This window comes from Rhamphochromis sp. 'chilingali' (assembly GCF_963969265.1).
Source record: "Rhamphochromis sp. 'chilingali' genome assembly, chromosome: 9".
Taxonomy (NCBI): Eukaryota; Metazoa; Chordata; class Actinopteri; order Cichliformes; family Cichlidae; genus Rhamphochromis; species Rhamphochromis sp. 'chilingali'.
The window spans coordinates 33762070-33775853 of NC_137936.1; the positions used below are offsets into that span (position 1 = coordinate 33762070).

At 42.2% G+C, this 13784-nt stretch overlaps 2 protein-coding genes across 2 annotated transcripts in view; one reads left to right on the forward strand and one right to left on the reverse strand.

The window, feature by feature from the left end:
- ppp4r1l (protein phosphatase 4, regulatory subunit 1-like) overlaps window positions 1-7744 on the forward strand; it is an 18867-nt gene extending 11123 nt beyond the window's left edge. The window contains exons 12-21 of the mRNA XM_080891870.1: window positions 3-38; window positions 123-433; window positions 1468-1554; window positions 1691-1876; window positions 2623-2784; window positions 3001-3101; window positions 3325-3445; window positions 3868-4002; window positions 6718-6859; window positions 7289-7744. Of these exons, the coding sequence (XP_080747996.1) occupies window positions 3-38; window positions 123-433; window positions 1468-1554; window positions 1691-1876; window positions 2623-2784; window positions 3001-3101; window positions 3325-3445; window positions 3868-4002; window positions 6718-6859; window positions 7289-7434 (1427 nt within the window). The 3' untranslated portion in view covers window positions 7435-7744. The remainder of the gene's footprint in view (window positions 1-2; window positions 39-122; window positions 434-1467; window positions 1555-1690; window positions 1877-2622; window positions 2785-3000; window positions 3102-3324; window positions 3446-3867; window positions 4003-6717; window positions 6860-7288) is intronic.
- A 1448-nt stretch (window positions 7745-9192) lies between these two features.
- bcdin3d (BCDIN3 domain containing) lies at window positions 9193-12043 on the reverse strand. The gene is made up of 2 exons (XM_080891300.1): window positions 11773-12043; window positions 9193-11379 (listed from the first exon to the last, which is right to left on the reverse strand). The coding sequence occupies exons 1-2, from the start codon at window positions 11974-11976 to the stop codon at window positions 10840-10842; spliced, it is 744 nt and encodes a 247-aa protein (XP_080747426.1). The 5' UTR covers window positions 11977-12043; the 3' UTR covers window positions 9193-10839.
- Window positions 12044-13784: the final 1741 nt, after the last annotated feature.

The window sequence follows — 13784 nt, forward strand, 5'->3', positions numbered from 1 at the left end:
TTGTTTGCAGCCACACATGGATGACCCCGATGTACAAGGTAAGGATACGCAGGTAGAATATCTTTTGTCTTTTTGTACTGAACTGGCATGTAGATTCAGCTTTGCATGTAATTCGCCTCCAGCTCAAGTTCAAGTGTTGTCGGCAGCTCTAAAGGCAGCCCAGCTCGACAGTCCGACAGACGACAGCCCGACTGAACCCCAGCCAGAGCTTCAGCCAGAGCTTCAGACTGAAAACGGTGCAGACAGCCCTTCTGCAGAGAGTGAAAGTTTGGAGGTTCAGTCAGAGATAGAGGTGCAATCCACAGACGAAGAGCAAATGTCAAAAACTCCCACATCCTCAGAGTCGTGCCCCATCCAGGAGCAAGGAGACGAGGAAACGCAGACGGAGCCACTGGAAAACCAGGAGCAGTCTCCTCCCAACTCCCCCGTTCTGGTACGAGCCAGTGACTGTCAACTAATGTGACTGGATTTTTCTTGATGCAAGTAGTTGACAGTATTTTCACACTGCTGTAATGCATACTCTATTATTGCAGCTAAACTAAAACTAGGTGTGAGCTAGAACGTCTGTTCTGTCTTGTGGCATCACTGATGATCAGAACATGCATTTCTGTGTGTTTTCATTCGTGAAGTTAATGTTTGTTCTGCAGGATTTGATAAAGAAATGAAATGCCAAATCAAGTCAGCATTTTTTCCCTTTACTTTACATTTAGCTTATAATTCCATTAAAAATTATAGAAAGAAACCCAACACTCAGTGATTCATTCCCTTGTGAGCAAGCTTTTGGTTGCTGGAGGTTTTTTTTCCTCCTCGCTGTCTGGTGGCAGCGAGGAGGAAAAAGCCTCCAGCAGAGCCAGGCTCAGGAAGGGTTGGTTGTCTGCCACGACTAGCTGGGGGCTGGATGGGAGGAAAGAGAAGGGGAAAAAAAAAAAATAGAAGGATGTAAAGATGTGACGCTTTTAGGAAAGGACACAAACTGAACAGCCAGCTTATTGTGCTGCTTAACCCCAGCTTGGAGTCGCATTTTTATTAAGGAGCTGCAAGTCAGGTTAAGGTTGCTGTAGCTCAAAGCAAAAAGGCACTGCATAATTTTATATTGCTGTGCCAGTGTTGTTGCTATTATGATCAGTGTTGCTCTAGGAGGTCTGCTGGATCTGACCGCTCATGTTATTTGCATTGTCATAGGTTTGCAGCTCAGGGGAAGAGATTGCACTGGGCAATTAGAAAGCCTTTAATACATTAACATTGTGAAAGGCTCAGTTTAAACTAGAAACTGTTTTTTACTTTACGTAATCAAGTGTCTCAAGTCCAGCATGGGTGCGTCTGATATCAAAGGCTCCAGAGCTACATTGTAACTGTTTTTACAAACAGCTGTAACTGATTTCGACCTGGTATGAATTGTTTTTCTCCAGTACTTGGTGCACGTCTGCGATCATTAACAGTATCTGTGTGAATTTGTCATTTCCTCAGGAGTCTGAACTAATTGAGAGTATGGAAGAGGAGGGAAAGGATGACTCCCCTCACAGTCCATTATCTGAGGATAAGCCTAAGGTCCAGGTGAGTCAGCAATGATATTTTCCAACCTATAAATATTGATCGCCATCTAAGAGTTGGTATTGATTAGCACTGACATGGATTAGTCGCTATGCTTGCCTGCTGCTCTGAGTGCAAACGCATTAATCTTCGTTTCCAGAACGTGATCCCGCAGCAGCTGCTGGATCAGTACCTCTCTATGACGGACCCGGCCCGCGCCCAGACGGTGGACACGGAGATCGCCAAACACTGTGCCTTCAGCCTGCCGGGGGTCGCGCTTACTCTGGGTCGCCAGAACTGGCACTGCCTCAAAGATACATATGAAACGCTCGCTACTGATGTGCAGGTAGTAATGCAAACATGAAAGGAAGCACAGGGTTATTTTGGGATTAGATTTGCTGTGTGACTCTAATAGGACAAACAACACCACATGAGAAATCTAAGCTGCCACACTAAGCTGTCACTAACTGACAAAGAATATGTTGTTTGGATTTTGGAGCTCTGGGATTTCTGCCAGACGTTGAGAGCTACTGTGCCGTGTCAGTGGTCAGCTAACTGGAAGCAGACTCCTTGCAGTGTTGAATTTTTATATGCTTCTTATAAGGAAGAGAAGGCAAGAACACAAACAATGACTAAACTTTATTTTGATGGATGACTCTTAAGCATTTCAAGACTACTAAAGTAAATTCTGGATGTGTCACGTGTGGTTTTTTTTTTTTTTTTTTTTTTTTTTTCTTTCTTCGACCACAGTGTTGGTCTGGTGGCTTAAGATTTCAACATGTTCCTCTCATGAGTGTCAGTTTCTGAATGACATTTAAATGAGACCTTAACGCAACAGTGTTGGTGTACTTCAAAGAGCAGTGATTGTGACAGCACTCACACTGTTACCCTTTATTTCCTCACAGCACTGAATGTCTCTATAAGCATTAATGTAAGGTTGATGTTTTTCAGTGGTTTAAGTTTTTCTTAGTAATTTGATTGTGTTTTTTGATGTGGAAAAAGAAGCTAAAAGGATGTTTTATAAGCCGCTTCCTTGTTCATGGATGGTGTTATAATCCTTTTATGGCCCTTTCTCTCCTCCCTCGCTCTCAGTGGAAGGTGCGGCGTACACTGGCTTTTTCCATACACGAGTTGGCGGTTATCCTGGGGGACCAGCTGACAGCAGCTGATCTGGTACCCATCTTCAACGGTTTCCTCAAAGACTTGGATGAGGTCCGCATTGGTGTGCTCAAACACCTTTATGACTTCCTGAAGGTAAGATTACAGGTTCACTTACTTCTGGATCAAGTAAGATATAACTTTGGTTCGGCTGTGTTGACATTCACACTTCTGAAATGCTTTGTTTTTACAGCTCTTTGATTTTTAGCACACTCGGTGGCAGAATTTTGTCGTTTCCAGTAAAAACTGAGCCATATTGATAGGCTAGCTCTCTAATTGATCTGCTCTGTGTTCATCTTGTTGTTGTTGTAGCTGCTGCACGCAGACAAGAGGAGAGAATATCTGTACCAGCTGCAGGAGTTCATGGTGACGGACAACAGTCGCAACTGGAGATTTAGATACGAGCTGGCAGAGTATGTCGTCTTTTCTTCCTACTGTCAGGATGAAAAGCTGGAAACACATTTAATTTTAAGCTAACACTCGTTCAGATAGGCTCACATTGTTTTACTGTTTAATTCTGCTCTTGCTGTTTGATTTAACTTCATTGCTCTTAAATTGTGATTCACTTTTTGGTTGATTGTACTAGCGTGTACCGTGTATTTGAGTGAAGCACTCTGCTCCTTTCCCCCTCTGCAGACAGCTGATCCTGATCATAGAGCTGTACAGCCACTATGACGTGTATGATTACCTCAGAGAGATAGCGCTCACACTCTGCTCTGATAAAGTCTCCGAGGTCAGGTGGATCTCTTACAAACTGGTAAGCTTACTTTTTTTTGTTTGTTTGTATTTAAAAACCTTCCACCCTGGATGATTTTAATGATGATTGGTGGGGGGCAGCTTTGGCAGCTTGTAACACATAGCGAGGTCAGCAGAAACTCTGGAAACTTTAGAGGAAATGAATCACTCAAATGGAAGTGTTCATGCGTGGCCTGTGACCGATGAAGTAACGTCCTGATGGCTGTGTTTGATCATCTTGGCTCATCTCCAAGGACACAGTACAGTCGACAGATTAACTGAGGGGAAACCTGTACCGCCAAGTTCTTGTTTGTGTAACAGAGACAAATTCATAATCATGCTAAATATAGATTGGCTTTTCCTTTTAGATGCACTGCAGAGGGAAAAAAATGTACGTTTTTTTTTTTTTCTCAGCGACTCACTCGTCAACTCTTGTGTTCTCAGGTGGTGGAGATCCTGCAGAAGCTTTATGCTTGCGGGGCTGATGACCTTGGCCTGAACTTCATCAACGAGCTCACTGTTAGATTCTGCCACTGTCCCAAGTGGGTGGGGAGGCAGGCCTTTGCCTTTATCTGCCAGGTGGGTAATGCTCATCTCAAGTGTCCCAGTTCTCTCGGCTTTAAATGTCTGTAACTGCATCAGTGACTGTCCATGCTGCTGCTGCTGCTACTGGGAAATGGAATAAAATAAATTAAGTGACAAACCAGATGCCATTTGGAGCTTTGAGGTAAAACAGCCTTCAAGCTGCATATACACGAAGTGTTGAAGCTGACAGCCAGTCATTTAAGGATATTCCAGGCTCTGGTTGCCTAGATAACCTTCTACTAGATTTAGTCCTGGTCAGATGGCAATCAATGATATCCTGTGTGCTCACTGGTGACCTCTTCAGTCACTCACCTGGAAATTGTTTATCTCTGGTCCCACCCATTTCCTGTCGCCTGTGGTTACGTGACCCATAGTCACTGGATGTCATGGAATGTCATTCACTTGTCGGCTTGTCACTTCCTGTTAGGACAAAGCTGAAGTGCCATTTATAAAAGTTTTTTTGGGGAGGGGCATCCCCAAGGAGGTTTGTGAAAAATCACAAACTATGTAATAGAATTATTCCCTTAAAACTACTTTTGTTAATTGGAGTTAAAATTACTGAAGCAGAGCAGGCATTTAGTTTATCAGATGAACAGGAAATAACAGGAAAATTGCAGACCAATCACAGTTGACCCCCTCCCCCCCCCAATCCCCAAAAGGCTTGTTCTGACCAAGTGGGGGGGAAAAACAGTTATTGTTCCTGGATAATGTATAATTTACTTTCAATAAAAACCTTTGTCCATTTGAATGCAGTGAAAATTTGTCTTAAACGTGTCTCTTAATGTAAACAAATGAAAAACAACAAAAAAAAACATAAGCATGTACATGTCACATGTATATAAACCTCATTATGAATTGTTAATCATGTTAATGTTTAATGTAATACTACATTAGAATTCACAATCTGGGGCCCGTTCTTCGTACCTCGCTAAGTAGGTTAGCCGGATTAGATTGTTGACGATTTCGCGTGATCCTGGATCAGTCGGTTCCCCGAAGCTCATCCGGGACTTGCTGTCATAGCAACAGAGCCGTAAGCGTAAACCTGCTCGGGAGCAGGTTTACTTTATGTAAACAGGATTAGATCGCGGCCACTCAGGTATGTCCGCTTCATTTATACGAAAGCAACAGCGATAAATAAATAACATCAATGTAACTGAAGATAATGCAGCACTTGATCCTTTTATTGATGTCACACAGATACATACAGGTCATTTCCTAAAAAAGGGAAATGTACTATTAACATTCTATTACATGTATGTGATTATTACAGATGTAATTCATATTTCAGAGTAGTAATTGTAAATTACTTCGTGTAATCAAGATGAGAGACCACGGCTATAAAAGCCAAGGTGGATTTGGGAAGCCTGTCGCAGCCATGTCCTGTCCGTTTACGCGAGCAACCCATTGCGGAAGGTGCAAGATTGATAAGGAGAGTCCTCAGAATTCAGCGTATATTGCGGGACAGACAGGATCCTTTAGCTCAGCGCGACAGTGTGCTCATTGAGAGATATCGATTTTCCCGTGAGGATATTATTTACTTAACCAACTTGTTGACGAGGGGGTGCAGGACCACCACCTGTCTTTTTTTGCTCTGCCCTTTTCTTGGTTGCTGTTATAAACAAACAAACAGATTATTTCAGGCTCTCTTTCCAAGAGACGAAAAGCAATATAAGTGATAAATATTACCATTCTGTAGAATATTCTTATATTTCACTTTTACTTGTTCCCATGTTCTAGTGGGTCCTGTTGTGGCTCTAATGTGAAAGAGGATATAATATAACAATATAATATAATGTAATATAATATTGGATAATATAGTGTAATATAATAAATCTACCCTACCGCCTACTGGTGTTGGCCAGAGGGGCCGATGGCGCAATATGGCAGCCTCGCTTCTGTCAGTCTGCCCCAGGGCAGCTGTGGCTACAACCGTAGCTGCCTCCACCAGTGTGTGAATGTGAGAGTGACTGAATAGTGGCATTGTAAAGCGCTTTGGGTGCCTTGAAAAGCGCTATATAAATCCAATATATTATTATTATTATTATTAAATTACTTACGAGTTTGATTTGTCAGCAACTTTCTGCCAGCCCTCTCTCCTTGCTTTTGCAGCCTTTGCAGTGTTCCCTTGCGTTCTGATTAAACTCTGAAACTCCTGAAATCCCTCACTCAGGAGTTCTTGCTCTGCTGCCGAAAAATACCGAGCCGAGCGCGCTCCTTCGACATTTTCGCCGACCAATCAGAGGGTTGCTGATCAATGTTTCCACTATTGATGCGTAGCCCCTTTTATGACACCCAGTGATGTCACATTACTGCGTCCAGCTGTACTAATCGTCAACAGCAGGTGTGTTCGGGGAACCGGATTAGCGAGCTCACGGTTAGCGCGATGATTTGATCTTGGATGTGTCATTTGATCTTGGATGTAGTAAGCGACGTACGAAGAACGGGCCCCTGGTTTTTAAATTGTTATGATGAAATGTGAGCTTTCTCCTGGTGTGTGATTGTTTTAAATGGACAGACGATACATGCAATAGCAGTGGTTGTTTCATGTCATGTTCACGTCGCATAAGAGATGTGCAGTGACATGAGCCTGTTTGTCAGCTTTTCTGTGTGGTCAGATGCTTTCGTTATGTTGCTGCATCACCCTCACTGAGTGCATTTTGACTCACTACTTCCTGCATTTGGTTTGCTCTTGCCAAATATTTCCCATAGGCCGTAGTGGAGGAGGATTGCATGCCCATGGAGCAGTTCAGTCAGCATCTACTGCCCAGCCTGCTCAGCCTCTCATCAGACCCCGTGGCAAACGTCCGCGTCCTGGTAGCCAAGGCTCTACGACAGAGCGTGATGGAGAAAGGTAATCCATAAAAAAAAAACTGACCATCTAAAGGTTTTCATACTTCTTCAAGAAAAAGTACAGGGCATAATTGTAAAGCTGTCAGCATTCGGTTTTACAAAGTTAACCAACAGCATGGCGTGAGATGTTGGTACACTTGTAGATTTTTGAGCTTTGGGCAGAATCAGGGGTGTCTTTTTTTTTTTTTTTTTTTTCCCTCTGTTATCATCATAAGCTTTTGGTCATAACATACTTCTCCCTTTGAGTGTATTAAATATGTTTTTATGTTGGTAACTATATTGAGCTCTGAGATTTAGGTGAGTCGGTGTTGTGACACTGAAGTTGCAGTTGCTTTGTTTCTTAAAGTCAAAGTTACTCTCCCTTCAGCACAAGCTCTGGTCATTTGCTCATAACTTTTGATTCTTCCCACTAACTGAGTTTTGTGTCCAGCGTACTTCAAGGATCCGGGCTGTGCTTGCGCTGACGAGCTGGAAGAGACCGTGATGGCTCTGCAGTCCGACAAGGACCGGGACGTCCGCTTCTTTGCCAGTCTGGACCCAAACAAAGGCTTGATAGACACAGCCCCCCTGATCTAGCCTCGGCTCTCCCCCTCCAAGCCCTGTTACAGCCCACCTGCCTGTCTTACCTACCTGTTTGTTTGACTGACACCCAGTCAGTTGTAAACTGCAACACCAGCACCTGACCAGATTCCCCAGCCGCTCGCCTGCTGGGCAGATTCACACCGACGACCACTTGAGAAACGATGGCAGATGTTCAGGTTGCTACGTTAAAAGTATGAGCATGCTCAGACACCACAGCTCTGTCTCTGGTTGGGCAATACAAAGCGCACATTACCTTCACAGCAACAACAATGAGGAGAAGAATAAAGAAAAAAAAAAAAAAAAAGAGCAAACTTGTGAATTTTCATAAGATGAGCAGGACTCAGACGTCAGCTGGACTGCTTTGCGTCAAGCTGCCGTATTTTACACCTGAACTTTCCCTCTGCCTCCTCCACACTAACATCGACTCAGTCCCCAAACACAGACTTGTAAAACTACGACAGGCTCTCTGTCTCCAAAGCTAATTCTAAGCTTGACTATGAAATTGAGGTTTTGTTCTTGTGTCTTTTTTTTTTTTTTTTTCTTGTGAATTTCTTAACGAACAAGCGGGCGAGGCCTGCCTGACTCTGATGTGTGCACTAACTCAGGGGGACTCATCTGAATCTCAACAGCATTATTAGCTTACACATTAAGCAGAAGCTCCTGGATCCCTCATGGAAAGAAAACAAAAAACAAAAAAATCTCCAGCAGTCTGAGCAGCAGACCAGCCAAACCAAGTAGCTCTGCTGGTGTCTCGCGCCTCAGTTCATCTTAAATGCCTGTTGTCTCAGACATCCTTTTGTCTTCTAAGATGTCCTCTGGGTTATTGTCTGTTCACTTCTAGCTTCTCATGTTTCTCCCCCTCTCTTTCACCTGGTCTTCATGGGCCACTAAAACCACTACTGCTGCACAGAAGTAAATGCGATTCTGCCACTCAGCGTAACTCAATTAAATTCATATCTTTTATAAAATAACAATGACCTAATGAACTTTTGATTGCTTCCCTGCTCCGTGTCTGTTAACCAAAAATGTGACACAAACTGTCTCCCAAAGAGCAGGAGGCTGATGAAATACCTCTGCTTGGACATGACTGGCCAGTGTGAGGAGCATCTGTGGTTCAAACAGGCTCTGAATGTCCTCAGTTGGTGATTTATTTTATTTTTTTCCCCTGTGGTGTTAACTCAGACATTAATAACAAGGGCTCATGAAATGACACAGGGTGATGCAAAACTCAGAGAGAAGAGGAAGAAAGCAAGCACATTGATGGATGATTTTTTTTTTTTTTTTTTTTTTTTGGCATGTTTTTTTCCCCCCCTCAAACTTTGTGTTTGTGTGTGTGTGTGTGTGTGTGTGTGTGTGTGTGTGTGTGTGTGTGTGTGTGTGTGTGTGTGTGAGATTGTGTGCGCGTGTGTTTAAAGGTCCATTTCACTTAAGGTCGACCTCCTGATATTGAGTTGTGACCACGGTGGTGTTCAGTGGATCCGACTGACCGGTTGTAAATTAGGAAATAGGAACGGCAGTGTTAGTAGGCTAAAAAGATGCCTGATCATTGTTTCCCTGTCTCGGTGGAATTATTTCAAGTATGAGATTTTTCACAATTTTGGACAGCTTTGAACCTGTGGAAAAAACATTATGGAACCAAGGCCAGTGTAGTCGGGTTTTCACCCGGTTTGAGATGCGTTATAAATATTGGGAGCAGTCACCAAGTCACTTTGTAGTCTCTCGAGCTTGTCTGTTCTTCCTCTCTTGTATATGGTAACCCCCCCCCCCCCCCCTTTTTTTTTTTTTTCCTGTTTTTAGCTTAGAAATAAGTTGAAAACTTAAATCGATTGTGGTGTGTGAGCTTTGCATCTCAAGTCCTCCTTCCTTTGAAAGGAGAGCTCACTGCAGTAATGGCGGTGTCCACTCATCTGTCTGTCTGCAATTTGTGTCCCATCTCATTTTTTTTTTTTTTTTTTTTTTTTAATGTAGAACAGTTAATATATACATTTTATGAGAATTATTTTTCTTTTTCAATTATGCACCACTGTTCAAAGATTTTATATCCTAACTTTACAAAATTTACAACCTTTGTAATATTCAATGGTTTCTTTTAAAAAGACATTTTATGTAATGTTATTTTTAGTATTCTGTAATTAAAATTATGAAAATTACAATGCTGTGTTGGTTGCTTTGTTTTGCCGTTATTGTCTGCTGTGGTTCAGTCATACAAGGTTAATCTGTTGTCCAACATTTAAATGTTAGTTAATGGCTAAAACATTTCCTGGAAATGAACAACAAAGGTTTGAACCACGTAAACAACTGAGCAATCCGATATTAGATGTTTAGATCTCAGCCTATACTGATTTATATGGAGTAAAAGGAAAATCTGACAACTAGTATCAGCTGATGTTCTTATACACTCAGTGGCTAATTTTTTTTAGATCCACAGGTTCTTCACGCAAATATCAATTTGGTCAGTCACATTGTAACTGTGTCATGTAGACATGAAGATGATCTGTTGAAGTTCAAATTGAGCATCAGAATGGAGAAGAAAGGTGATTTACGTGACTGAGTGAGGCTTAGTTGTTAGTGCCAGACAGGATGGTCTTTCATAGTATTTCAGAAACTGGTCATGTACTGGGATTTTTCTCTCAGTTATCTCTAAGGTTTACAGAGACTAGTCAGAAAATATCCAGTAAACTGTTCTCTAGGCTAATGCTAGAGGAGAATGGATAATATTCTTCCAGCTAATAGGCAACAGTAACTTAAATAACCAAGGTCTGCAGAAGAGCAACTCTGAACGCACAATGTGTCGAACCTTGACTACTTCAGCACAAGACTACATTGGCTGCCACCTCTGTCAGCTAAGAACAGAAAATTACAATTTATACAGACTAACAAAACATTAGAAAAACATTGCCTGGTCTGAGTCTTGATTTCTGCTGCAACATTTAGAAGAAAGGGTCAGAATTTGGAAGAAATCATAGATCCATCGTTAAGGGTGGTGGTGAAATCGTGCGGGAGGATATGACTCCAGCACAATGATCCATCTGGCATGAAGAAATAAGACTGGGCTGAATATTAAATGTGTACAAAAAAGCGCATTTGATAGTACAGGCTTGATTTCAGGATGCTGTAGCTAGAAGTGTTTTGGACTGATGATGTCATTAAAGCTGTAATGTGTAAATTGCCACAAATTTCTACCACTTATTATCCCCCCACCCCAACACACACACAGGTACATATACACTTGCTTGCACTCTTAAGAGCACAAAGTCTATTTATTATCACTTCTTTAAAATCTTTAGATTTGAAGCAGCAATTTTCTTTAAAAGAAACAAACTAATTGCTGATTAATATCAATCTGTCTTTGTGGTTTCTGCTGTCCTTCCTGCTGATGGGAACTCCTGACAGAGCCCCTCACGTCTTTCTGAAAAGCAGCAGCTTACGGTCCCATGCAGTGCTGCCAAAGCTCTGGATTAGCTCCATGCCACAGTGTCTTTCTAGGTGTTCCCTGGCATGATCTGCCACATCCCCTCGGATCTTCAGGGTCTTAAAGTGGTCAAAGTCCGAGCGTCCCAGCTTCCTCAGCCGCCGGGCTGCAGAGCGATAACACTTCCAGGGCTGGGCCTCCAGCAGAAGGTGCTGGCTCATGGAGGACAGGCGAGAGAGCAGCTGCAGCAGGCCCAAGTCTCCGTGGTTTAAATGGACCCACATGGTCACAGCTAGACACAGACACAAGTGGAAGTGAGAGCAGCCGTGCAGGCTGAGGTAGTCCTGCAGCTGGTTGGTGTCTTTGGTGATGTCGAGAGGGATGAAGGTGATTCTGCTTGGCAGAGGGTTTATCTCCTCCGCTCGCTGAACTAGAGTTTCATCCAAGTCGAAGCCCAGGAGGTGAACTTTCCTCCTATCAGGCTGTTCCTCAGGCACCAGATGTTTGTAGAAAGCTATGCTCAGTTCCTGCCGTTCAGTAGGTGAAAGGAAAGAAAGAGGACAGCTGTTATAGAGCTGACAATTTAAAGTGATCCTTAAAGATCAGCCTCTAAATCTGTTTTAAAGTGTCTCTGAGGAAGGTTTTTAAAGATATAACGTCACCAGAACTTACGTAATGGGTGTGATCCCTTATATCCAAACCTCTGATAAGTCATTCAACTAAAACAAATGTGGTATGAGGACAGAAATTTACATTTAATTATTAGTCTGGATTATAAAAATGAGTCTAAACGCAAATATGAGCATTTATGCATAATCGAGAACATATCAAAAAGTCCTGCCTATTTAAAGGGGGCCACTTAGGGATATGGCCTAAATCATTAGTATGTATGCATGAAAAAACAACAGAGGTGGACTTACCCCTGAGTTACAGCCCACGTCCACGATCAGCGTGGTCTCATCACTGTATCCTAAATCCCTGAGCAGAGCCGGTGGAATCAGACTCAGGCGGTTCTCCGGAGGGTTGAAGCTGTAATAATTTATGAAGTTACCGTAAGGAGCGGCGCCAGGATCGTTTATTTCATCGTCAGCATCAGCCTCGCTGTTCTTCGAACAGGTTGCCATTGTAATATGTGCGTCCCCTAAATGACTCCGGGTAGAAAACAGTGCTGACCGAACTGTTAACTTTATTTAGTTAATTATTTAAAGTTAAATAATATCAAACTAAACTCCTTGTAAGTAAGATCATTTATAAAAAAAAAAAAAGTACCAAAATGGCTACATATAGCTAGCATATGATCGATAATGACGCTGTTTTGTTTTTAAGTGAATAGTGTTGAACAGTTTCCAGAGTTGAAGTCTAGCACAGTCGCTTAATGGAACTTACTTACTCAAGGGCTCTGGGTTCTAGGAGGCAGGGGTGAGCCAAGGTGGCAACAAGCTGACGTTCAGCCTGACGCCATGGTAACGGTAGCCTCTGATACGGTCTCTGCGTCTACAACAGGGATGTCAAACTCATTTTACACAGTGGGACACATATACAGCTCAGTCGGATCTATAGCGGACTGGACAAAAAACAGGATGTGTTTTTTCTTTGGTTTTGTATGAATGGCCACGGGGAAGCTCTACGCTTCCGTATAAAATAGTTGATCACATTTTACTTACATAAAAAAATAAAAATAAACATGCAGTTTAATTTTGTAGACCACTAAAATTCAACTTATATGATCCTTCTCTAACGTAACAATATTTCACAATTAAAATGCTGTTATTATTATTTATTTATTTTTACCAGGCCATTTTTATTTGTTTCACAGTTTAGCAACTAGCCCTGCCTTTTGTCCCACAATGCACCTTCACTGTAAAATGTTCTTCTGAAATAAACCGTAGCGTCTTGATTAAGTACTACAGGGGAAATATCTAAAAACTCAGAGATTCACTCTGTGTGCTGCCGCAAACACCCCCCGTAAGTAGGTGGCGCGCTGCTGTTTTGCCAAATCAAGAGAAATGTCTCATTTGAGTGCCCGTACCTGCACCTTACGAAAGCGAGTCCGCTAAAGTAGCATAGCAGCTGTGCTGACATTGAGAGTGATAACGCAGGATAGCACAGTCTTATAATTCCAGGTAAGAAAAGACAAAAGTGTTGACCACGAGAGCTTTTTCGAGTCGTGTATCGGTTGTTAATGCGCACGCACAGAGCTGGACAACAGCTGTTTTTGAGCTCATTGACAGGGAGGAGATAACTTGTCCTGTCTGAGAATGAAAACAGCTCCCAGGTGTCCAGCCAAAAAGTGATTTCCGGTGTTCCACGTTAAATGTTTTTTACGTTAACTGGTTAGATTTGTTTATATATTCCACTGTACCACATTCTGCATGTTACACGGCTACCAATCCAATCAATGTGTGTCATTGAATCTGTTTATTTTAAATGCTAACACCCCAAATTCTTATTAAATAATCGAGTTCACTTGTAAGGTGCTCTGTAGCCATCTCCTCTTTTTAAATCCAGTTTGTCGTTTTTTGTTTTTAACCCAGATTAGTGACTCTGATTGGGAACAAAAGCTCCAGCAGCTCAGCGCGGGGGAAACAAGCTACATTTGCTTATTTTGTGCAGAATATTGTGGTGAAATTACCTTTTACTGGGAAGGCAGCAGGTCATGTTAAACTGTGACTATCACCAATTAACGTGGGCGTGTTTCCTAAATCAGCAGCATGTGTTTAACTGCGGATCTAACATCTGGAACTCGGAGATGGAATATGTAAACAAATCTTAACCATTTAGCCTGTATTTAAACTGTTGGAAGTTACTTGTTATAATCTATCAAACATATCTCTCTTTTTGAGGCAGAAAGAACAATCCTGCCACAGGTTAGATGTTGTAGTGCGTTTCTTGTAAAGTAAAAAGTTGAATTAACTGTAACAATGTGTTTTTC